This window comes from Simochromis diagramma, unplaced genomic scaffold, assembly GCF_900408965.1.
Source record: "Simochromis diagramma unplaced genomic scaffold, fSimDia1.1 OVJJ01000038.1, whole genome shotgun sequence".
Taxonomy (NCBI): Eukaryota; Metazoa; Chordata; class Actinopteri; order Cichliformes; family Cichlidae; genus Simochromis; species Simochromis diagramma.
The window spans coordinates 235,111-259,529 of NW_024387105.1; the positions used below are offsets into that span (position 1 = coordinate 235,111).

The window sequence follows — 24,419 nt, forward strand, 5'->3', positions numbered from 1 at the left end:
TTCACCAGGACAGATGAGCCCTTTGTCACACGAGGTCAGTGAAGATGGTCACCTGCAGGTCCAGGCTCACTGCATCTCTAACCCACATCCACTGCTACTGTACTGAAGGGAAATTAAAGGCAGGCAGTCATGGAAACAAACCATCTATAAAAGTAAGTAAGTAAAATTTATTTATATAGCGCTTTTCACAGATAAAATGGAAATATAAAAACAATATAACAGTAAATAAAACAATGTAAAACAATAAAACTATAAAAACAGCATAAGAAGAAATTAATCAAATGCTTTTCTAAATAAAAATGTCTTCAGCTGTTTCTTAAAAGAATCAGTGGAGTCCGTGCAGCAAAGAGACAGACACAGCCGTGGTGCCGCCGTCTGAAAGGCCCGATCACCACGAGTTTTAAAACGAGTGCGCGGTACCACCAGCAGTCTCTGATCTAATGACCTTAAAGCCCGAGAAGATGAATGTGGTTTCAGCAGGTCAGATAAATATTGAGGAGCCTGACCATGCAGGGCCCTAAAGGTTAGAACTAACATTTTAAAATGAAACCTAAAACTTACAGGCAACCAGTGAAGGGAGGCCAAGACTGGAGTGATATGCGATCTTCTCTTGGTGCCTGTTAAGAGACGTGCTGCAGCATTCTGCACAGTCTGAAGACGATTTAAGGCTGATTTGTTAAAACAAGTAAAAAGGCCGTTACAGTAGTCTAAACAAGAGGAAATAAAAGCATGAATAATCATCTCAAGTTCAAGCTTTGATACCATTAGTCTGAGTTTAGAAATATTCCGTAAATGATAAAAACAGTTTCGGACCAGCTGCTCGAGCGACATCGAGCTGTCAAACATGGCACCGAGGTTTCTGAGGCTTGATTTTACAGAAGGGTCTAAGAAGCTGATATGCTGCCTGATTTCTGGGACCATGTGGTCTGGAGCAATAATTAGGGTTTCTGTTTTATCAGAGTTTAGTTGGAGGAAATTGTCATATAACCATTTGTTGATTTCTGTCAGGCAATGACTTAAATTAGACAATTTATAAAACTCAGAAATCCTGAAGGAACAGTATAGTTGGATGTCGTCAGCATAGAGATGATAGGAGATATATTTATAGCGCCTAATAATTTGGCCTAGGGGGAATACATAAAGTAAAAAGAGAATTGGACCCAGGACAGATCCCTGAGGTACCCCACACGGCAAAACTGTTGATTCTGATGTGACATGATTCATGCAAACAGTAAAAGATCTCTCAGACAGATATGATATAAACCATTTTAAAACAACACCAGTAATCCCAAACAAGTTCTTGAGTCTGTTTATCATGATGCTGTGATCTACAGTGTCAAAAGCAGAGCTGAGATCCAACAGGACCAGCACTGTGTGCTCTCCAGAGTCTGTTGCCATCAAGATATCACTAGATACTCTAATGCTGGGCAGACACTGTGCGATTATTTTCAGTCGCGCGATTCAGCTCCTGCTCAAACTGTACGGTTGACTCGCAGGGGTTAGAAGTTGGTAGGTCACGATGCAGGTCTCACACTATACCGCCCGATGCTCTGATGCGACTTGAGTGCTCACACTGTGCCTCCATAAAATGAAGGTTATAACAGAAAATCTGTCGCTCGCTCTCCCTCTCTGTCTTTCACTCACACAGACACACCACCACCATCAGCTTTGCTAAATTGCTAATGAAAAACATTGACCCGGCAGCTGTGATTGAGCAGCATGTAGATCCAACTATTTTCACGGTTGTTGTGGTCGTGATAATTTTGTGAGGCCACATCGAAAAGGCTCGGGTGAGCTTTCCAAAGTTCTACAAGTGCCTCCATCGCTTGTGTCCAGATCGGACACTGCACTGCCGTGCTGCGCCGTCTTTTTCGCTGACATTTGTGTTTGCACGTGCGCAGTGTGACAAACTGCGGTGACACCCTCACGACCAAGCGATTGATGATCGGGAGCTGGTCGTGAGGTGTTAATCGCGTCTCGTTACCCCTCGTTACCCCACGTATGCACATGATGCATGACGCACGATGAAGGCCAAAATCGGGCCGATCGCCAAAACGGTCGCACGACTCAAAAATCGGCTCAAAATGGGCCAAAAATCGCACAGTGTAAGCCCAGCACAAGTAAGGCCGTTTCAGTGGAATGCAATTTACGAAAACCAGACTGGAAAGTGTCCATAACAGCATTTTTATCCAGGAAATAGTTAAGTTGTTCTAGTACTACTTTTTCTAAAATTTTCGATATAAAAGGCAGTTTGGATATTGGCCTATAACTGTTAGGAAGAGATGGATCCAGCTGGGGTTTCTTTAATATTGGCTCAACAACAGCTTGTTTAAAGAAGCTGGGGACTGAGCCAGTATGAAGAGAAGTATTTATCATTTCCACAATACAGGGGCCAACTGAATCAAACACACTAGTGAAACATGAAGATGGAAGGACATCAAGGGGGCTTGAAGTCTGTTTTATATGACAAAGCAGGCCTCTGATGTCTTGTAATGTAACAGGAGTAAAAGAGGACCAAGTATCAGAGGAGAGCAAGTTGAAAGTCTGATATTGAGAAGATGATGGAGAGATATTAGACCTGATGGAAATGACCTTATTTCTGAAATAGTTCATAAACTCATTGCATTCAGACGTTGAGTGAACTGGTGCACAAGGAGCATCAGGAGAAACAATACTCTTAATTGTTTTAAACAAGAATTTAGGATCTTTCTTTTTTGAGGCTATGAGGTGTGAAAAATACTCTGTTCTGGCGTTTTCCACACGTCATTTAGTAAGAGGACAGATTCTTTAAGGTGTAACTTATAAACCTCAAGCTGGGAAGCCTTCCACAATCGTTCCAGCTTGGGACAGTATCTCCTGAAATTACGAATGTTTTCATTTAACCAAGGATGAGATTTCAAACATAGGACAGTACTTTTTTTCAGAGGTGCCACTAAACTAGAATTACACTGATTATTAAAGGATGAGACAAGAGAGTCCAAATCATTGTAAGTCATTTCAGCGTCAAACATGGCAGAGAACCTTTTGCCGGCGTTCTGGTTTATGATTCGCCTTTCAATCGTTATTTTGGGAGCCGGGGGATCCAAATAAAACGACAAGTTAAAATATATGCAGCTATGGTCACTCACATGGACATTTTCCACACGAATGTCATTTATATTTAAACCCAAGGAGAAAACAAGGTCCAATGTGTGACCCTTTACATGTGTAGGGCCAGAAACATGCTGCATAAAATTAAAAGACTCTGTGATAGTCATGAAGTCAGCAGCCATATTACAGGATGCATCATCAATATGAAGGTTAAAATCTCCCAACATCACCACCTTCTCTAATTTAATAATGGATGACAGGAGGTCGTTAAATTCAGTTAAAAAGACTCCGGCAGGGCCAGGAGGTCGGTAGATTCAAATACAATAAAAGGTGTGCAAAGAGCCGACCTTGATCATCTGCAGTTCAAAGGAGGTAAAAGAATCCGAGTTCATCAGTCTGCATGTGAATCTGTCCTGGTGCACAACAGCGAGACCTCCGCCACGTCCCAAAAGACGTGGAGCTCCGATGACGGAGCAGCCAGTCGAACAAATGTCCTTCAGATGTATATAATCCATGTTTTGTTGCCACGTCTCAGTTAAACACATGACGTTGAGAGATTCCTTTATAACAAGATCGTTTAAAATAAACGATTTGTTTGTGACTGAGCGAGTGTTGAGCAGGGAACTGCAACACACCAGCTCCTATGTCTGAATGCAAAAGAAATGTGTTGTTTGAGTGAGAGACTGCACCTGTGGCTGAACTATAGATACATATCGATTATAAAGGGAAGCACGATACAAAGAGACTGTCAGGTTTCGGTTGTGTGTAAGCAGGAGAGGCACGGCTTCATTAACAGGAACACAGGGAGCGATACAACACTATACTGGGAGAACCTAAAAGCTAAGGCACAGAGGAGACACAAGGAAACACACACGGCCACGAGGGACGACGCGACACGGAACAGAGGGGACGCTGACATAAATACACAGAAGGTAACGAGGGAAGCGGAAGCACACGGGAAACACAGCTGAGGACAATTACACATGACAGAGCGGGGAGGACACGAAACTGAAAATGCTGATGCCAAGACGTGGACCTTAAACATCACACAGAAGGTACGCGGAGACAGCCGAGACAGGCAGAGAGAGAACACGACGGAAAGAGGAAAACACGGGACACGAGTGTTGTGATATTTTGATACCATGGTAGCATTTACAGGATATTGTTTTATAGTGATATTATACAGGAAAACTGTTACTCAATAAGGCCCATTTACTAGTTGTTTTTCTCTTTCTCTCTGACCCAAGAATTGATGTGTAAGACTCACAGGCTGGTACCCCAAGGTCGAAAATACCACAGAGACGAGACCACTTCCTTACTCCCATCCTCCCTTCCTTATTCTTTAGAAAAGAGCTTGTTAAAGGCCAGGTGGTTTGTTTCAGAATTCACTAATGAAGAACTCTGTATTCTATGTCTAGGAGTGTATTTTGCTGGGATGATCATAAATTGTAGCTGAACTGATAAACTACACAAAGGATACTTCTTTGCTCAGAAGGCAGGAAGACGTTTCCTTATTTAGTCTGTACCGGTTTGAACTGAGAACCTGCTGACACACGAACCTCTTTTTCCTCTATATATACTGTTGTCTGATGAATAAACCTTTGAGTTGATTTTGGGAAAGCAACCTGAACAGTCTCTGTATCATTTTGTTCTCCTAACTGCTCCCGACGTCGTAACTAACCCAGCTGAACGGCATACCTGAGTGTTACTTTGAATAATTAGGAGTATTATAAGGAAAGGACAAAACTCTGCTTATCGCTCACGCCACGGAGGAAACCGGGGACGGAAATTTCCTTCAACGAGGAGTGGAAGCAAAGCACGATAACTCAAAACACTATACACACGGTCACACAGAGGACAAGACAGGGTGAAAGCGAATAAACAATACTGAACGGAACACGAGGGATCTTAATACAAAAGAACGTCACAACTCAAAACATCAGGCCAGAAGTCCTGGGACCGTGACAGTGACAGGAAGTTTAAATCTGAGACTTTATTAAGATTATTAAAGGTTTAAATTATCCAACAAATAAATATACAATTTAAATATGATCATATTTTAAGAATCTAATTAAATAACAAAACAACATGTGCAGTGTCCAGGATGTTGGCTGATTCACTGTTTTGATGTTTCAAAATAAAAGTTGGGCTGCTTTTAACTGCATTACAGGAAGTGCTGTTAATTATTGCTTTATGCTAACTGTTGTAGTAGAAATCTCTTTAGTTAATGAGATTAAACATCATGTGATTTAGTTGCATTTAATCTGTGTGTAACAAAATTATTTTTGTTTATATATTATCTTTATTAATTTAGTACAACCTGAAACGTTTGTCAGAAAATAAAAGTCAGAACTGCACACTCAGAAACATCGAGTTATTCGTAGTACTGTGTCAGGGGCATAGATTTGGCATGGACAGAAGGGACATGTCCCCACCAATAATTTGATCTCTTTGAGTAAAGAAAAACAAACCGGATAGAAAGAAAAAAACGATCTGTCAACGACTCATTCACCTAGCGGTGCAGAAAGAGTTAAATTACATTCTCTACTGGAGTCCTACCTAGGGATGGGTATCGTTTAGGTTTTATCCGATACCAGTACCAAACCGGTACTTTTGAAACGGTGCCGGTGCTTAAGCGGTGCTCAAACCGGTGCTTAAAGAATGGAGAACACAAAATTGGTCCAAAAACCTCTCATGTTCAGCTGTTTTTTGTAAAAAGATAACAATGTTAGCCTTTTCTGCAGCTATGGGGCATATATGGTATCACTCTTGGCTGGAAGCAGTGCTTAAACAATGGAAAAAACACAAACTTTGTCCAAAAACTTCTCATTTTTAACTGTTTTCCACTTTTTCTTTGGTCATTTTAGCCTTTTTGGCCAGGGTGAAGGGAGCATCTGCCATCAAACAAGAAGCTATGATGATGTTTGCTAGTTCCTTACCTGCATTAATGTAATAACGTGGTTAGCCTACTCAATGTAAATTACACACGAACAACATTAAGCTACTCACGCAGAGAAGAACGGCTGCTGCTGCATCATCATCCTCATCATTTCTGCTACACTGGCAGGGCTAGGGGCCAGGACTCTCCTCTTCGGGTTTTTGGGGGATGTTGCTAACTCCGGGTCCGATAACAGGCATCATACCCGCAGTAGATGTGCACGCTGTGAGGTCTCGCAGCAAGCTATCAAGTACGGCGCATTTCTCGGCTTTTAACAAAACGCTATACGTCGCCAGGTGTTTCATCAGATTCGAGGTGTTGCCTCCTTTGCACAGCATCACAGTATCAGCTTAAAGCACTTGTTGCAGGCTGCTGAGTTTGCATCTTTTGCTGTGAAGTACAGCCTTTTACAGAATTTTGACCGCTTCGCCTTGGGCATTTTTAATCTGTAGCTCTGCTCTAAAAGAACGTACGTACCTGGGCCCGCCTACTACGCTTGGAAAGGTAAAATGATTGGCTAGAATCCAAAGTGTATGACATCTCAGGGGGGAAATAAAGCACCGAAATGTGCGCTGCTTTTCGGTCTGGTTACTACCGTTTATGTCAGAATCGGTGCCATAATGGCACCGGATACCGGTACCCATCCCTAGTCCTGCCTCATGTGATAAATATGGCCAGTGTGATTGGCTGAGTCTTTCAGGGAGCTCTGTTTAGTTTTAGCAGCGGCAAACCTGCGCTGCGAGGAGGACGGCAGCAAAGAGGAAGAACCTGGATATAAGAAAGTGTTTTTCAAAGAAACCTGTAAGTCACTTAAAGCCAAGCTCACTCATGAAATGTGTCCGTCATAATAATGTTACAGGCTATGCTAGGCTTTGGCCCACATCAGTCTAAAACTGTATGTAACCATGAATAACGTGTTTTGGAAACTAACTGCACAGCAGGCAGCACTGTTAGTTCTCTCAGTCTCAGAGCAGCGTTTCTAATTTTGATTGAAACTGTCAGAAAACGGCAGCCTCGAGCAGCCAGGATATTAGTTTACAGAGGCTGTTAGAATTATATGTCTAACATTAAAATGTTGGTGACACAATAATTTCTTCCTAATGGCACTGACATATTCATAGGGTTTATTTTTGAGACAAAATATCACAAGGTAGTCATGATTTTCCAAATATTCCACCTTGTAGTGCAGTTTACACAGATTGTTTAAAAATGCACTCAGCCTACAAACATTACTGACAAGTCAAGATCTGCACAAAGTGACAGAAACACTGAAGCAGCTCCACATTTTATTCTTATTGTCATGTTTGTCCTATTTGTCAGGTGAAGAACCAACACAAAGCTCAGAGAGTAATGGTGACACAGGGTCACAGGTGAAGTTGGATGATGACTTGTTGGTTCATGACTGTATTCGAAGCACATGTGTGACTGCATGTATGAGGAATGTCTCACTGTTATTCATCAGGTGACAGAGGCAGCTCTGCCATGTTGTAGCTCAGAGGTGAAGAGGCGAGGTCACAGGTGACTGACTGATGATTTGGTGCTATAGATTAACGAGAGGAGCAGGCCTGTGTTTGGCTCCCTCACATAGTGGACACTGAGTTGTTGTGTGGGGCACCAGTAGTCCATGTCTGTTGCTGTAACAGTAGTTCATGTTTAGAATAAAACATCCCAGCTCACTGATCTGATCGGGGCAACAGTGCCTAAAATGTTGCATAATGTTGCTGAGAGATCTTTTACTCTGTGGTCATCTTAGACGAGTAGTTTTATGGACAAAAACCAGCAGGTCAGTGTTCCCTTAGTGCTGATGTGTCAGAGATGTTGGTGTACTATAACTGAAGTAATGATGTTAAGTCCTTAAAGTCATATTCTTTTATTGTCATGACTGTATTTGAAGCTATTTTTATTTTTGTATGATACCTGATTTATATGGAATATGGCTGAAGTAAACTAAAGTCTAAAATACTTAGTCATTTGTTTAATAGTAATTTAACATATAAAACTATGGATTGTAATTTTAAATGGTTTAAAAGCATGTAGAATAGCATATGTAGGCAAGTATATTTCTCCTTTTATCAAGAAGCAAAGACAAAAAGGAAAAAAAAAAAAGAAACGGGGCAGGGCTCGGTGGTTGAATCGTCCGTCCCCACCGATGCCAAAACCAAATCTACGCCCTTGTACTGTGTACTTGCGAGAGAGAGGAGCCGAGGGTGGTGTGTGAGAGTGGAGGAAGGCGGTCACAGGTGGAGTTCAGCTCGCAGAGAGGTGCTGGGTGTAGATCAGCAGCGTGTAGGGAGAACAGCTACACAAGAAATCTCGCTCAGAAACCAAATCTCGCGGTAAAACTATTTTTTTCCTCTCACAGCCAATCACAGCGCAGGGTCCCGCAGGGTTCAATGCAACAGCCAATCACAGTTAGGGTAGGCGCTGCGGCGTGATGACGGAACGATAAGGAAAAAAGCCGTGCTGTGATTCGCGGGAAAAGTGAAAAATGGCGCCGGAGTAAGTTTGAAGTTTAGCGCCGCGGAGAGCAGTAGTAGCAGACAAACAGACAGACGTAAGGGAGGCAGACAGGCAGACGTGAGGGGGACGGACAGAGACAGACAGACAGACACCCTGAAGAAGCATCGACTCAACGACCTTGTGTCCTGGGATGCCAGCAGCGGGAGGACCGGCAGAAAGGAGGCACAGCCCGGATCAATGCAGGTATCACGGCTTGCCTCTCTGCGCTGACCCGCTCTGATTTAGCCCTGGGATTTAGTGTGGCCCGTTAGTTCAGCCCGGGACACAGAGCTGTTGGAACCCTTGAATTTAACCCGTGTCAGTTCATCACTGTGTGCAAGTGTTTTTTTTTTGTGAGCTGGCCCTCTTAACGTGAATTATTACGGGCTGTTACCGGGTTATCGTTCAGGATTTCATGGCCCGGTTTACTCGTTATTCCGATCGGTTATCGCGCTTCATCAGCTCTTTTCCGTTAGTTAACCCGTTAGGGTGTGGTGGGTAGTTACTGGATGGTTAGAGCTCTGTTAACGGTATGTGATGGGAGGACGCACTGCGCATGTCAGCCCTCCTCCAATCCACCGCGCAGTTCAGGAATGAATCACAGACCGTCTGTCTGTCTCTCTGCAGGATGTATGAGGACCTGATCGAAGACTTCTGCGGTCTGGAGCATCAGGTGTCTCCAGGGGGCGGAGGGTGTGAAGGGGGGCGTGTCCCCGAACCTGACGGGGTGGAGTCCAGTCTGAGCGTGGGTCAGTTCGTGCTCTGTCGTTGGTCAGATGGACTGTACTACCTGGGAAAGATCCAACGGGTAAGCCTGTGCTCACCTGACACCCACTGCAGCGTCATCATGCTCATCGTGATTGGCTGAGTTTCTGTGTTCTGATTGGTGGATAGGTGAGTCCCCCTAGGCAGAGCTGCTTCGTCACTTTTGAGGACAACTCCAAGTTCTGGGTCCTCTGGAAGGACATCCAGCACGGTGAGACAGACGGGTGGAGTGAGAGAAAGCTAGAGAGGGCAAGACAGGTGCTTCATGTCTGTGATCTGCTTCTTTTGTCCAATCCTAATGCAGCTGGAGTACCGGGGGAGGAGCCTCGCTGCTCCATGTGCCAGGAGGTGGACCCAAACTCCAACACCCAATCAAACCAGATCCTGATCTGTGGGAAGTGTGGGATCGGTGAGTCTGACACACACACACAGGAACAGTTCATTAGGAACACTTGCCTGTAGGGCTGGGCCATATCATACCGTTCACGGTAATACCGGTATAATGTTGGGCAACGGCAAGAAAATGAAATATGGCGATAGAATATGGATAAAACGCGCATGCGCAGTGCCTTTGTTTTCATACGCACATGGCAGAAAACGCATGGTGGAGACGGAGAATGAGAAGAGCGAAAGCGGATCGTTGAATGAAACGGATGAACGAGAATTGGTTTGTAGAAATGCTGCAGCTTCAGTGGTGTGGAACTGGTTTGGCTTTCGTCCGTCAGATACACAACAAAGCACTATTTTTGGTGGAGCATGCTAGCGGGCCGTCGTTATTACCGTGTTTTTTGGAAAATACGGCGCACTTACAATCAATCCTTTGATTTTTCTGAAAATCGACAGAGCCCCTTATAATCCCGTGTGCCTTATGTTTGAATTCTGGTTGTGTTTACTGACCTCGAAACGATTTTATGTGCACGGCGCTCGAAAATCTGTCAAATGTTTCAGTACGACTTTGCTAAGCTACGAAGCCGCACCGCTTGATGGATTGTCGGAGCGTTACGGCTACCGTAGGCGGAGCCTCGCGGAGTGATACGTACTGTGCTTCAACATAATATTACCGTATTGCATGTGTATAAGCTTTTTTTTTTTTAAGTTTTGTGGATATTATACATGGTTATGCTGAGGATATGTCAGCCAGTTTCCACTGGAAATGCCTTTTGGTTAAGCTGTCAGCGAGGAATTTGCATTTGCACTGTAAAATGTTTCTATAACTTTAATGCAAAAAACAGCTGCTTGTTTATGTGAAAATACATTGATGGGTTTTTTTTGCACTAATAAAATTGTGGAGTTGTAAAGTATTTTGTCTAGTGTCAATTATGTCGTCAGTTATATCGTTATCGCAAATTTTCAGATCTATATCGTGATAAATATTTTTGGTCATATTGCCCTGCTCTACTTGCCTGTGGGCTTTCTGCAGGTTGGACTGAGGGTCACACCTGCGAAGCTAAAACTGACTGCATGGTAGGACTGGGCGATATGGCCCAAAATTCATATCTCGATATTCTTTAGCTGGATGGCGATATACGATATGTATCTCGATATTTTTTTTAAAGGTAGAAAGTAAGAAGAAAAAGCGAGTTCTTAGTCACACTGTGTCCCAGGTCTCACACAGGCACTTTTATTAACATACAGCGCAGATGTACGTGAAAAAATTACTCAGAAAAAAAAGAAAGAAATTATCAACATTTATTAAATAATAATGCTCATTAATGCCATTAACGTCATTTTAACGAGATTAACGCTGACAGCACTAAAATAGTAATCTCCAAATGTTTTCTTTTTAACGAGCAGCTCCTCTTTGATAGCTGCCGTGTGCATCTTGTCGTTGCCTGCAGGTGATGGGGGAGTTGTGTTCAGTGAAGGAGAGGCGAGGCAGAGTAACGTTGCGTAGAGACAAAAGTGGACGAAAGAGAGGCAAACTTGCGGTTCCACAAGTATAATTGTAACATAATGTAGTAACATATTGTGTATAAAAAAATATATCGATATATTTAAAAACTCGATATATCGCCCAGCCCTACTGTATGGTGTTTGGGGGTGGGATTTATTGGACGGGCTTGCAGTGACATCAGCGTTTTCTCAGGAGGCGGAGCTCCTCCATAACTGCTGATACTTCTAATGTGAATGACCTCTGACCTTTAACAGAAGCTCAGAGTGAAGCTGATAGTAGAAACATTAGAGCAAACGCTGTTTGCAGTAAAGGCAGAAATGCTTTCTGATGATCAGATTTAAGGTCAAAGGTCACGATGACTGAGTGCTCTTTGTTTATCTGTTGCCATGGTGAATCCTGGGCTCTGACCATCACCTGTCTGTCAGGTTTCCACCAGCAGTGTCACATTCCTCCAGTAGAGGGCAGCGGCACCCTGACTCCGTGGTTCTGCAGACGCTGCGTCTTTGCTCTGGCGGTCCGGGTACGATGCTTCTCACCTGTGTGTGTGTGTGTGTGTGTCTCTCTCTCTCTTACCCGTGTGTGTCTCTCTCTCTTACCCGTGTGTGTCTCTCTCTCTCTCTTACCCGTGTGTGTGTGTGTGTGTGTGTGTGTCTCTCTCTCTCTCTTACCTGTGTGTGTGTGTGTGTGTGTGTGTGTGTCTCTCTCTCTCATTTGTGTGTGTTTCGCCTGCCTCTGACTCGTGTCTCTGCACCTGTGTGTCCCACAGAAGGGCGGGGCTCTGAGGAAAGGTGTGATAGCCAAAGCCCTGAGTGTGATGAAACAGGTGCTTCCGTACGAGCTGGAGGCCCTGGACTGGGACTCGCAGCACCGGACCAATCAGCAGCAGTGTTACTGTTACTGCGGCGGCCCTGGAGAGTAAGTTGGCCTGATGACAGCTGCAGGTGTGGTTGGCCGTTACTTGATTCACCTGTGTGCATTACCTTTGTGTGCAGGTGGTACCTGAAGATGCTGCAGTGCTTCAGGTGTCAACAGTGGTTCCATGAGGCGTGCACTCAGTGCCTGCAGGAAGCAATGATGTTTGGAGACAGGTGAGGCTCCACCCCCTGCTCCGCCCCTCCCCCTGCTACCTTTCCCCGGTATGGCTCTGACTTCCTGTCCTCCCGCAGGTTCTACTTGTTTGTGTGCGTGGTGTGTAATAAGGGCTCAGAGTGCGTGCGGCGCCTGTCCCTCAGGTGGGTGGACCTGGTCCACCTGGTGCTCTACAACCTGTCCATCTGCAGCAAGAAGAAGTATTTCGAACTGGACGAGATCCTCACCTTCGTCTCCACCCACTGGGACCACCTGCAGCTTGGGAAGGTAATAGCACACCTGAGCCAGGTTCGCTGAGATCACGTGGTGTGCCTGTGTTCATTTAACCCTCTGTGTGTTTGTTCAGCTGTCCAACACCCCCCCAGCAGAGAGGGGGCAGCACCTGCTCGATGCACTCAACAAGTACAAGAGCAAGTAAGGACCAATCAGAGCGAGGCCGTCACGAGTACACGTATGTAACATGAGCACAGGATGTGTGTTCTTAACGTGTGTGTGTGTTCAGGTTTCTGTGCGGGAAGGAAATCAAAAAGAGGAAGTGCATCTTTCGTCTGAGGACCAGGGTCCCTCCTAACCCCCCCTCCAAGCTCTTTCCTGAGCGTGCTCAGAATGATGGGGGCGGGGCAAGGAAGAAGACGGCGAGCAGGTATGATCTCTTGCTGCCAGCCGTCGCTGCCTGTGATTGGACGAAGCGTAACCGTGGTGTTTATTTCTGTTTCTTCAGCAGCTCAGCTGAGAGGAGAAAGAGGAAGTCCAAGTGGCTTCTCGAGGATGCCATTCCTAATGTGAGGCTCATTTTCTTCTTCTGTGGTTTCTAAAGCTGTTAATGCATCACGCTGACTGTGACCTTCTGCCCGTAGAACGAGCTGACCTGCAGCTGGACCGCCAACCACCACATGGCCAACATTTTTGACTTCACACTGGATGAGCTGCAGAGCCTGAAGAGGTGAGATCAGCGCTGGACTCGGCGCTCTGATTGATGCTTTGCTTACCTGTGCTTTCCCGTTCACGTCATACGGTGGCGCACCTGTGACGTTGCTGTTCTTCCTCAGCAGCTCCAGCAGAGCCGTCAGCATCGACCAGGACTCCACCGATGCCTCCACCTCTGGCTCCGCCTCCTCCTACCACTTCAGGTGAGCTGAGTGAACACCTGACTCACCAACCCTAGGCTTTTGATATCTGACCTTTGACCTCTGTCTTCAGGAGAAGGATGGGCAGCAGAAAGAGGAAGTTACCCCGGAACAGTTACAGCCAGTGGGCCAATCGCAGTGAGGCAGGGGAGGAGCTTGGAGGGGAAGAGCCTTCTGGCATCATTGGGGCCCAGGAAGCTACAAACCACACCCACCTGACCACAGACTCCTCCCACTTCTTGTCAGACCACTCACCGCTGCCGTCTGACAACTCCCACCTCCACTCCTCCATCTCCTCTTACTTTGGAGTAGCGGGTAGGCTAACCAATGGCGAGCGCTACCAGGTGTTGGCTCGCCGCATCACCCCTCAGGGGACGGTCCAGTACTTGCTGGAGTGGGAGGGGACGACCCCTTATTAGGACGTTATCAAGGTCCAGGTGGTGTTAGAAGCTTTGATTCCTTTTCCTCTACACTTGCTGCTGGTGAGCTGCTTATTGGTTGAAACCTGAACTGACACTGTGGCCCCGCAACCACCTGGTCTCTCCGTGTCCCTGTTAAACATTTGGATCCCTGTTAAACCACCGGGCTCTCCGTGTCCCCGTTAAACATGTGGGCTGTATATCCCCAGCTGGCTGGTGAGTTTTGAGGAATCAGGAATCAAAGCTGAACTCGATCCTGGAAAAAATAGTTTTTAGTTTAAAAAGTGTTTAAATGCAGCCAAAGAGACACACAGAGCTCCCGCCTGACTCCTCCCACCTCCACCATGTTTGCAGCCTCACACACTGATTAGTTGTTTTCCTGGTTGTAATGATGTCACACTGGTGGAGTTCTTCTTTTGCTCTGATTTGTAAAACACTCAGAGTTCCCCATGCAGCGCCCCCTGGCTGTCAGACAGCACCCTGCCTCTCTTGCCCCCTCCCTCCCCTGAAGTTTTCATGTTGTGTACCTGATCAGAAGCACTTAGTCACATGTTTACCTGCCCCTTCCTCACCTGTGCAGTGTTCTCACTCTATCACATGATCTCACCTGCGGAGCATCCCATTCGTCGTCTATGCAAACACCAAAGTGCGCCTGCTGGTGATCAATCTGAGCCACCGATCAGTGTTTCTCCTAGCTTGAAGCTAACGCAGCCCATATTTGTGAATGAGGGATGCTAATAGTGCTAACAGTCTCTGAGACGTTAAACTGGCACTCTGTCACTTTAAGATATGCTCTGCTCCTATTGGCCTGTTAAATGCTTGTTTTGATCATGTGACTGTTTGTTTGCTGTTTTCCTCTCCAGCTGACCAATCAGCTGCCAGCTTTCTCTGGATTAAAAACAAATGTTTTCTGACCTTTGACCTTTCTGTGTTTCTGTGTGTGTCTGAGAAGCAGAGATGCGTGGAAACCTGGGTTTGTGAAAACCTGTGAGTGTCACAGTCAGTCTACACCTAGCTCTAGGTCTAACTTTATGGGTCCAGATTTACGGGGTCCTGGGGAGCTTTCATGTTACTGAGAGTCCTCACAAAGGTGTGTGTGTGTGTGTGTGTGTGTGTGTGTGTGTGTGTGTGTGTGTGTGAGAGTGACTAGTGCAGGTAATCTGATAATCCAGTTAAGGTGTTAAAAGGCAGAGAAACCTGCATGAGTGCTCAGGTGCATCTGTGTCGTTGTCCTGAGGGTCCCAGCACTCACACAGGTATTCAGGCAGACGGGTAACATGGCGATGTGACAGATTCACAGCAGAGGAGACCACCTGCATCTACCTGTAAGCTTCTTCACCTGTCCATACTTTGTGTTTGTGTACCTGCTCTGTGTTTCTTTACGCCTGCCTGAGGTCAGACATGAGGTCCAGCTCATGTTTTCCCTTAAATCAGGGACCTGATTGAAAGCAGCACAGTCTAAGGGAGATCGAGGTGCGTTCCAAACGACCCTTTTTGCTCAGGAAGGTTCCTCACTGAGCGATGTATCTGCATGGTGGCCATAACCAGAGCTGTTCCAGTTCTCCAAACACTACATAAAGGAACTTCAATGCTTCCCTTAGCAGAGCATCCTTTATGAACGGGGAGAAGAAAATTCCGTCCCATAATTCACAGCAGCGGACCATCTGACCATTAATGAAAACATCAACATAATAAACGTGGAGGAGATCGTGTAAATGTTCCTTCTAACTGCATTTTCCATTTCATCCTGACCTTTCATTAGACAAAGGTTTCAGTGCTACGTATAACAAAGTACTTCAGAATTGAACTGAACTAAACAAAGCAGGACGTTGTATCTTTTACTCATTGCACATGCGGGAGGGGGGTCAGGTAGCTCGCCTGGTCAGCTGTAATGAAAAGTTTAACACTCTGACTCTGGAGTTGGGCAGCTTCAGGTCCTGGGCGCATCAAACGTAGCACAGAGTGGCTCTGGTTTAATTTGAGGACTTCAGACATCGTTTGGGAAACAGAGTTCCAAACGTTGGCCAATGAAGGACCAGTACATATGAAGTAATGTACCAGGAGCACCCCCTACAGGCTGGGTGTATACGCTCCAGCCTGACCCTGGATCAATGCACCCGATGATCTTAAATGAGTGTGTCGAGCACACATCGATATATTGTGAACTTGGCCGAGGACAGAGTCCCACAGGTCATCTGTGATATGAAAGTTATGTCTTGTTCCCATTTAGATTCGATGGCAGCTACTGAAGAACATTGGAAGTGGGAGACTAGATTGTACAAGGATGATATTATGCCCCTGGAGGTTGGCCTGACCATGGGGTGGCTGTAGCTCAGGTGGCAGAGCAGGTCAGCCACTAATCAGAAGGTCGGTGGTTCGATCCCAGGCTGCCTCCTGGCTGCATGAGACAATATCCTTGGGCAAGATACTAACCCCATGTTTGCCTACTGGTGGTGGTCAGAGGGCCCGGTGGCGCCAGTGTCCGGCAGCCTCGCCTCTGTCAGTGTGCCCCAGGGCAGCTGTGGCTACAATGTAGCTGCCATCACCAGTGTGTGAATGTGAGTGTGAATGGGTGAATGACTGAATGTAGTGTGAAGCGCTTTGGGGTCCTTAGGGACTAGAAAAGCGCTATACAAATGCAGGCCATTAAAATATCTGCTGCAGGGCTGCCAAACTCAATTGCACTGGGGGCCAAACCTCAAGGCACACTTTAGGTCAAGATAAACATTTATTGAACACACTAAAACAATGTTTTGTAAACATAAATATGAATACAGACAGGAATATTATTCCAGAATAAATAAACTTAAAAAAATAAACTTTAACTTTAAACATTTTGCTCTCCATAAAAATATATCCTGTCAAAATTATGCAAGTTAGAAATAAGAACATGATGCCAAAACCCCAGAAAAAGTAAATGAAAGCAAACACAAGGTTGGAGCCGCATGTAGACGGAGCTGGGCGTTGCTGCAGGAGTGGAGCTAATAAACTGTGCGGGCCAGTCAGTGTCGTACTTTGCCTGAGTGCATCATTACACTGCAGCTCCATCTGAACCTGCACGGGTGCAGTTTCCACGTTGGGTTGTGAAGCAGCTCGAAATTCTCTTTTTGTGCTTCAAAGTCACCAAAGCGCCACAAACTCAGTGCACTCAGTTTATCAGCAAAGTGCGCATTTGGGAACACTGTTGCACTGACTTGGCTCAACATTACTTGGCAACAGGGAAAGTGAGGCAGGCTGCACTGGTGCATTTGTGACAGCTTCACTTGAAGTGCCTTCACTGCATCATAAAAGACTGAAATTGACGGTGATTTAAACCTTTAGTTCGGATCAAATTCACGGTCTGCGTTACGGTGATCATTACATGCTCCATTTTAAGGACTTTACCACACAGCCTTTCCTGGTGTGTGATGCAGTGATATGCTGTTAACTCACCGGTACAGTTCTCCTGCATCTTTACTCGCATCCTGCTGACTAGTCAGTTTTTTTCACCGCACAACACCGGCGCTGCATCCAACAAGTTTGTCCCAGGACAGTTTCATGTCGGTTACACTTTGACATACGTTTCTATTCAGGCTCACATTTGCCAAAATCTGCGTTTTGTCTGGACACAAGACGACGCACAGCTTCATCATGCAGCTCTTTAGAAACTCTCCCTCGGTAAATAGCCGGGCTGATTTGGCTCCTCTGCCACAATAAAACTTGCTTTCACAACAGCTTCACTTTGTGATTTTGCTCTGGTGACAAACGTCTGCTGAAATGTCAGATTCTTCTTTAGCTCGTCTACTTTCTGTAGTTTCTGCGTTTAGGTTTTTCAGCTTATCCTGACGTTTTGTCTCGTCGTGCCGTCTTAAATTAAATTGCTTCATTACAGCCACATTAGCTCCACTAATAAGACACACGGGTTTACCAGCATGTCTGTAAACATATATTCAGCCTGCCACTGAAAGGCTCTGTTTTCAGAATTAACTTTTCTCTTCGCCATTGTGAGCGGCTAGCTTCGCAATAGAGATCGACAGACCACGTGACTTTCGCGCATTGCGTTGTAGGTACGAGTGGCAACAAAATCAAAACACTGCATCGTGCGCTAGCATTTCCAGCTCCGCTAATCTTAATTCTGCAGTTTTAATCCCTACTTGCATTTTATTTGCCCCAAAAACAGTGATGTACGAAACCACAGTGAACACGGCAGCTCCGTACGAAGACAGACGTGACGAAGAGGCAAAAAAAGTACGAGGAACAAATCAAAGGAGTGGAAGGGTCAGACCCACACGAGCACACAGAGTGGAGTAAGGACGTTAGCGTGCTGCACAACTTTCATCACGCACATATTTATTATTATATGGTCCTAAGTGAGAGCGCACACACTCACAACATGTTTAGTAACTTCAGATCCTGCAACAAGCCCAGCTCCAGTTTACTTTGGTGATTTGGACGATTCCATCTCACAGCTGCTGTTACATGTTTTTCTTTATCTCCTGCACAGGCCAACGCATCTATTTGTTGTTTCAGGTTGTAGTGTTACACAACATTTTCAGATCTAATAGAAAAAAATGAGTTTCATAATTCATTCAATTATTGTCTTTATTTATAGCTGGCATTATTGTTTCATTCTATTATAGAATCTTAAGAGGCAACATTGTATTCCATCAGCTTTATTAGCTGCTTGGGTGAAAAACAAATCAACAATGCAACAAAAAAAACAACAACATTGCAAAACAACATACTGGAAAACAGTTATTCATCACTTGCTTCAATACAACACTTGGGCACATATATGCAGACGTTTCGTAGCTGTTTTGATATCACTCTCTCTCTTAACTATCTGTCATTGAAGGAACAAATAGGTGGTTTGAGGGAAAGTGGAAGGGAGGGGACAAAAACAACAAAACACAAAAACCAACCCCACCCAAGGAATAAAACACAATAACATGCCACGATGTAAAGAAAACTAACACAATACCAACCACCAATATCACTCCAGCAGGTTGCATGGAACAGCACCCCTAAGCCCCCTGCTCTCGTCCCATATTAGCTAAGTACTCCTCGCACCACCAGCTTCGTACCTGCACCGTTAACGTTAACCCCTAAACTTAAAGCAGGGCCCACATTTCAAGGGGATGAAGAAGAGAAACAAAACAAAGAAAAGATAAGGAAAACAAGCAACGAACGAATTTTGCCTTAAAATGAACAGCAAAGAACACATTACAGTCCTAACAGCACAGCCGTGCAGTACCAGTCAGGTCACTGCAGCGTGATCCTAACAGGGATCCACCGCCCTCTGGATTGCCCAGCACTTTGTTTTCCTTGTGCAGTAGCAGGCTTCCCCCCTACCTGCTGGGACAAAAGCTTTTGCGTGAGTTAAGTTGAGGGGCTGGTCAGCTCTGCAAAGTTCGGGACGAACTGCGAGTAGTAGTAGCCAGCCTCCAGAACCGCCTCACCTCTGTTTTTGGTCTTGGGATGTGCCAATGTGCTCAAACGGGACTTGGTGAGCGCAACGACGCTTACAGAATGACCGGCCGACCACCAGCCGACACTGTGCACGCCACATGGTGTCAGCACACCAGCATGCACACCACTGACACACACACCCCGAACCCGTATCACATCAGTCTATGTGTTTTGCTCCTGTATTTAATTTCCACCGGAGCTGTGGGATATCTGTGAATGTCTGTTCTTGTAACTGGAGAGTCCGCGTCACACACCAAGGTTACTATGGAGCTCCACAGGCTAGGACCACTTCTGTTCATTACCTTGGCCTCCAGTAACACTGTGAGGAACCTTGGAGTCGTTTTTGACCAGGACACATATTAAACAAATATGTAAGACTGCTTTCTTCCATCTCTAAAGTTAGAAACATCCTGTCTCAGAGTGACGCTGATTGTGACCTCACAGGAGGAGGTGCTGTTACTGACATACAGCAGCAGGTTCAGCTCAGTGAAAACCAGCAGAGAGATTTAGCGGCTCCATGTTCCAGTGTGAGCTCAGGTTGAGATGGGCTCAAACATTATTTACAGTCAGATCACCACGGTTACCGTGCCACGTGCATGTACGTGTGCGTGGCTTCTTCTCTGAACGCTCAGCATGAGACCAATGAACAGTTTGAGGACGGAGCCAAAGCTTTGCAGGAAGCTGTGTACCCTGGACACTTCATGACTCCTGTCCACAGCTGTCAGGTACAAACTGACTCTTCTGTTTCTACCTGTCTGTCTCAGGTGTGTCTCCCTGCCTCCCTCCTATGGAGCAGCTGGTGAAACACCTGTCCAGGTGTCAGCACCTGGGGTGGATGAACGTGATTGGTGAGTAGAAATAGGGAGAGTTTCACACAGCTGAGGTCACATGCACCTTACCTAGGTGTCCTTCTGTCTGTGAGGTCAGAGGGTGGAGCTTCATTTATGCGACCGAGTGAATATTTAACCTCTGAACAGCCACCAGGTCATGTGATGTATTTAACATCAGGTTCACCCTGAAGGGTCACCTGTGTGGAAGGTGTGTCGTGGTCTGTGTCCCACAGTGTTAACGAGGGCCAATGACACGCTTCCTTAGAGATCTGTCCAGTCTGAAGAAAGCAGGAAGTGCAGAAACATATCATAATGCTGCTGTGATGATGTCACAGAACTGAAGAGCGCCTCCATTCATTGGCTGTCCTGTGGCCGGAGGGCGGAGCCTGACATCTGGAGTAAAATGTTCTGTATCCTATCAGAATCACGCTTACTAATGCTGGACGACCTGGAGGTATACACACACACACACACACACACAGACACACACAGAGACACACACACTTCTGTTTAATCACTTTTCTGTTTGACGTTTACTCAGCTGTGTAAAAACCAAGGAGGAACCCACCCGATGGATTAATAAAGTTTTATCGAATCTAATCTAATAACTTTAATCTCAGCCAAACTGATTGACTCAGGAACAAATAAAACACTGAAAAAAGCCCAACAATAACATGTTTGGGTTGTCTGAGTGACTTTTATATCACGTTTAACCTGAGTAACAAAAGTCCGCAGTGATCTGAAAATGATGTGCCGGGAGTTGTGCCGTTCTCGGCGGCTTCAGTGACCCTTGAGCTCCCAGCTCGCTATCGAGCTGGTGGGTAGCAGACGTCTCCGAAAACGTCGAAGCACTTTTGCAAATATGCGATATCTTGATAAACCGAGCAGATATTTGATGTTTACACAGCTACTTTCTCGCCTGAAAATATGTTAAAGGTTTATTTTGTGACCCAGAAAGATTAGTAAGAGTGAAATTAAAACTTAGTAGCGGCCGCCATTGTTGGAAACTGGAGTTTGGCTGGGCCGCGCTATGAATTCATCCTCAGACTCAGACTAAGCAGGAAGTGGTCAGGGTCACATGATGAGCGAGCGAGTTTACAGGGAGAGTTTATCTTCAGTCCTGCAGCGGTGACTCACCTGCACACCTCTACTGTTAGACGGGGGCGGGGCCAGGGCTGGGGACGAGCTGTAACTGACATCTTTTTATGATTCTTTATAATATTCTCATGTTTATCCAGTCAGAGGTCAGAGGTCAGGCATCGGGGTTTCAGAAGAAAAACATCGGATCCTCCTCTCTCCCTTCTCTCCTCCTTCAGGTTCATCCTCTGCTCCTCACAGAGAGGGCGGAGACTTGCACTGTGTGGTTGCTTAGATACACGCTCCATGTGACCTCGGCACCTTCTCGCCCTGCCCACAAAGGTAAGGAAGATGAGACGGGTTCGAGCAGCTGCAGAAGACGGAGACAGACGAACAGACAGACAGGAGCATTGAGACACAGACAGACAGGTGGACCGACAGGTGGACAGATGATGGACGCAGACTTTGACTCTTGCGGTGGTAAGAAAAGAAAAAGAAGCGGCGGCGAGTGCTTGTGTGTTTTTCGTGTGAGCGCAGCCGGATTAGAGCGTCTGCTTCATCACATCATGTCACATTATTAATCTCATAATCTGTGTTACCATGGCAACATGGCAGACGACTCCTTAGGTCACCAGGAGCTCAAAGGGTGGAGAGACTGTAGGTGGATATTACTGTCCGGAGGTCAAAGGTCACAGAGACAGGTGAAAGTATGATCCGTGTCAGGTCACTGAGACGCGTCAGGTTAAATAAAGTTTATCAGCGCGGTCATAGATGATGTCACAGATTAATATTAACCTCCTAAGACCTGAACTCTTCCACGGCAGCATTTTTAATTTCTCTTTGATATTTGGGCTGATTGGGACCCGATCAATGTAAAAACAAAGAAACACCAGATTTATTTTTTTTTACCCGATTTTTGTTCCTAAGAAAAATGAGAGCCACGTATGAGGACATTCGTTTTAAACTTTTTTTTTTTATAAAGATTTATTTATTGCCTTTTCATCAACAAAACAAAAGAGAAAAAGAAAAAAAAATCATGGAGATCCACTAGTAGACCACACTTGAGAACTTGGTTATCGACATTATCAAAATCCCTTGCTTTGGAGAAACTCACGTCCATGATAAAGAGTAAACATGCTTCCTTTAAAAAAATATGGGGAAATTTTTTGTTATTTTTGGAAAGTGAGGAAATGATCGATAATGAACAGAAATGATTCTATCCAGTTAACCCGTATGGGAGAAGTAGTGCTGCAGCTGTTAAAGAGAATCTGGGGACCCTGCGAGTGCTGGACTGCTAAATAGAAGGACAGGAGAAGGGGTGTGAAATTAAATGGACTGGAACTGAAGAGGACGAAGCTTATCATTGCAACCACTAATTTGGATGCCTCTTTAACTAACTTGACACCCATGGACTAAACTTCAGCCCGAAGCCCTGGAACAATGCACTTAAACCTAATGACTCACTATGCTATAACTCTTTGTTTTGTTTTTTTTCCCTGGAGCACTATTTGTCAACCTTTGGTTGTTGTTTTTTTTTTGGGTTTTTTTGTTTGTTTGCTTTTGGGGGGGGGGGGGGGGGGGGGGTATTTTGGTTTAGAAACTTTTTTTTTTTTCTGTAATAATATTTGAATGATTTTCATGGGAGAGTATATATAACTATACCTATGTGTCCTCGTTTTAAACTTTGATGGAACAGTGGTAGTATAATGTCCTCGTAAGTGGATATCAGGCCCTTGTAGAGCAAAATTTTGTATTTTGGTCTAGACAACCCAAAATGTGATGCCCACATATGTGGACACCAGGTCCTAGGAGGTTAAAGTACAAATCATTTTAAATGTGTTGTATCGGATACTAAAGTGCTTCATTATGTGGTCATGTATTGCGTAATAGGAAGAGATTATATATATATATATATATATATATATATATATATATATATATATAGATAGATATATAGATATAGATATATATAAACCAACTATTAATCCAATAATAAAAATTAGAAATTGAAAAGAAAAAAAAATGCTGTCAACAGCAAAAATCTAAACATTTCCAGATTTCACAATTAAACAGCTGATTTCCAAAATAATTTTTAAATTGTGATTTGAAATCCTGATTCCTCTCCTCCTTTCCAGTTCCACTTCTCTTCCTAAATCTTTCCCAAAGCTTTTCCAGTTATGGGATTAGCTTGTGCATTCAGCCTTTCTGCAACACTTTAAGCTCTTGTAGAAAAAAACCAAACTAGTCGTGCAGTGAAACGTGCAGGGTGATGCGACTGTGTCTACAGAGAGCATCTGTTGGAACTGCTCCAGGTTAGAGCCGTTGCTCCCACACCTTGGTGCTGGTTCCAGGGGCGGGTCTAGAGAATTCCTCTTAGGGTGGCATGGAAATCAAAACATATTTCCTATAAATACAGTCTGCAGGTTTTCTTGGCTTTAGCCCAAGCATGAAGCCCAGTAAGTGGGTTGGAAAGCTGCACAGCATGAGGCAGGTTGGTTAAAAATAACAGTTTAATTTAAGCTTCACACTCTGTTTATTACAAACATTCAAACTGGACTCTTCTTAACAGCAACAGTGACATTCAGCAGTGCCGTCACTGACACACGAGACAGAACAATGAGTACACTACGCACTAACTAACCACTAACTACACAACACTACACACTAACTACACGCTAACCTTTAACTACACGCTAACTAATCACGAACTACACAACACTACACACTAACTACACACTAACTAACCTTTAACCACACAACACTATACACTAAATACATGCTAAGTAACCACTAACTACACTCATAACATGCATACATTCATAAGCTAGCATGAGCCTACAAGGATGGGGCTACATGCAGGGATGCTAGCGTTAGCCATGTTACCTCCAACGTGTTATATCAGGTCAGGCTAAGTCCACCTGTATCTAGTCACAGGTCTCCATTTCACTGCCGTTTCTCTTTGTATGCATCATTTGTCCACGCTGTACATTTTCAGAGAGTGATAGGCAAGGCTTAATATCCAAGCAGCAGCACAAACACTTTAAAATATCTCCTTGGAAAAGTCATTCACAGCAAACAGCAACACGTAGCTAGCCTATGTGTCGCTAATCAATCAGACAGCTGCTTACGTTGCACTGCATGCTTAACTGGATTGGTTTTTCTCCAAGGACTAAAATAGCCACAGAAAGGGTAGATGGAAAAGCTAATCCATTAGCAAATTTAATAGTAAATTTAATAGTAAAT

The 24,419-nt window shown here is 44.9% G+C and overlaps 2 protein-coding genes across 4 annotated transcripts in view; both read left to right on the forward strand.

Moving 5' to 3' along the window:
* Positions 1 to 8,452: 8,452 nt before the first annotated feature.
* phf19 (PHD finger protein 19) lies at positions 8,453 to 14,735 on the forward strand. Of its 3 annotated transcripts, XM_040046735.1 has the most exons (14): positions 8,459 to 8,731; positions 9,155 to 9,335; positions 9,422 to 9,503; positions 9,597 to 9,701; positions 11,612 to 11,706; positions 11,953 to 12,101; positions 12,179 to 12,274; positions 12,353 to 12,542; positions 12,622 to 12,689; positions 12,778 to 12,918; positions 12,997 to 13,057; positions 13,133 to 13,218; positions 13,325 to 13,405; positions 13,476 to 14,735. In XM_040046735.1, exons 1-14 carry the CDS (start codon positions 8,679 to 8,681, stop codon positions 13,819 to 13,821), a joined length of 1,734 nt encoding a protein of 577 aa, XP_039902669.1. In that variant the 5' UTR covers positions 8,459 to 8,678; the 3' UTR covers positions 13,822 to 14,735. The 3 variants fall into 3 exon arrangements, with proteins under 3 accessions (XP_039902668.1, XP_039902666.1, XP_039902669.1); XM_040046734.1 differs by having other exon boundaries at positions 8,453 to 8,731; positions 12,778 to 13,057; positions 13,328 to 13,405; XM_040046732.1 differs by having other exon boundaries at positions 8,454 to 8,731; positions 12,778 to 13,057.
* Positions 14,736 to 21,431: 6,696 nt separating this feature from the next.
* dab2ipa (DAB2 interacting protein a) overlaps positions 21,432 to 24,419 on the forward strand; it is a 30,818-nt gene continuing 27,830 nt past the window's right edge. The window contains exon 1 of the mRNA XM_040046627.1: positions 21,432 to 21,656. Within this exon, the coding sequence (XP_039902561.1) occupies positions 21,626 to 21,656 (31 nt within the window). The 5' untranslated portion in view covers positions 21,432 to 21,625. The remainder of the gene's footprint in view (positions 21,657 to 24,419) is intronic.

Bases quoted from the DNA above. Each gene is read 5' to 3' on its own strand.
- phf19 (XM_040046732.1), top strand. From the start codon at position 8,679: ATGCCAGCAGCGGGAGGACCGGCAGAAAGGAGGCACAGCCCGGATCAA. The intron at 12,275-12,352 runs GTGAGGCTCCAC...GTCCTCCCGCAG, and splicing joins GCAATGATGTTTGGAGACAG to GTTCTACTTGTTTGTGTGCG. The intron at 13,058-13,132 runs GTGAGGCTCATT...TTCTGCCCGTAG, and splicing joins TCGAGGATGCCATTCCTAAT to AACGAGCTGACCTGCAGCTG.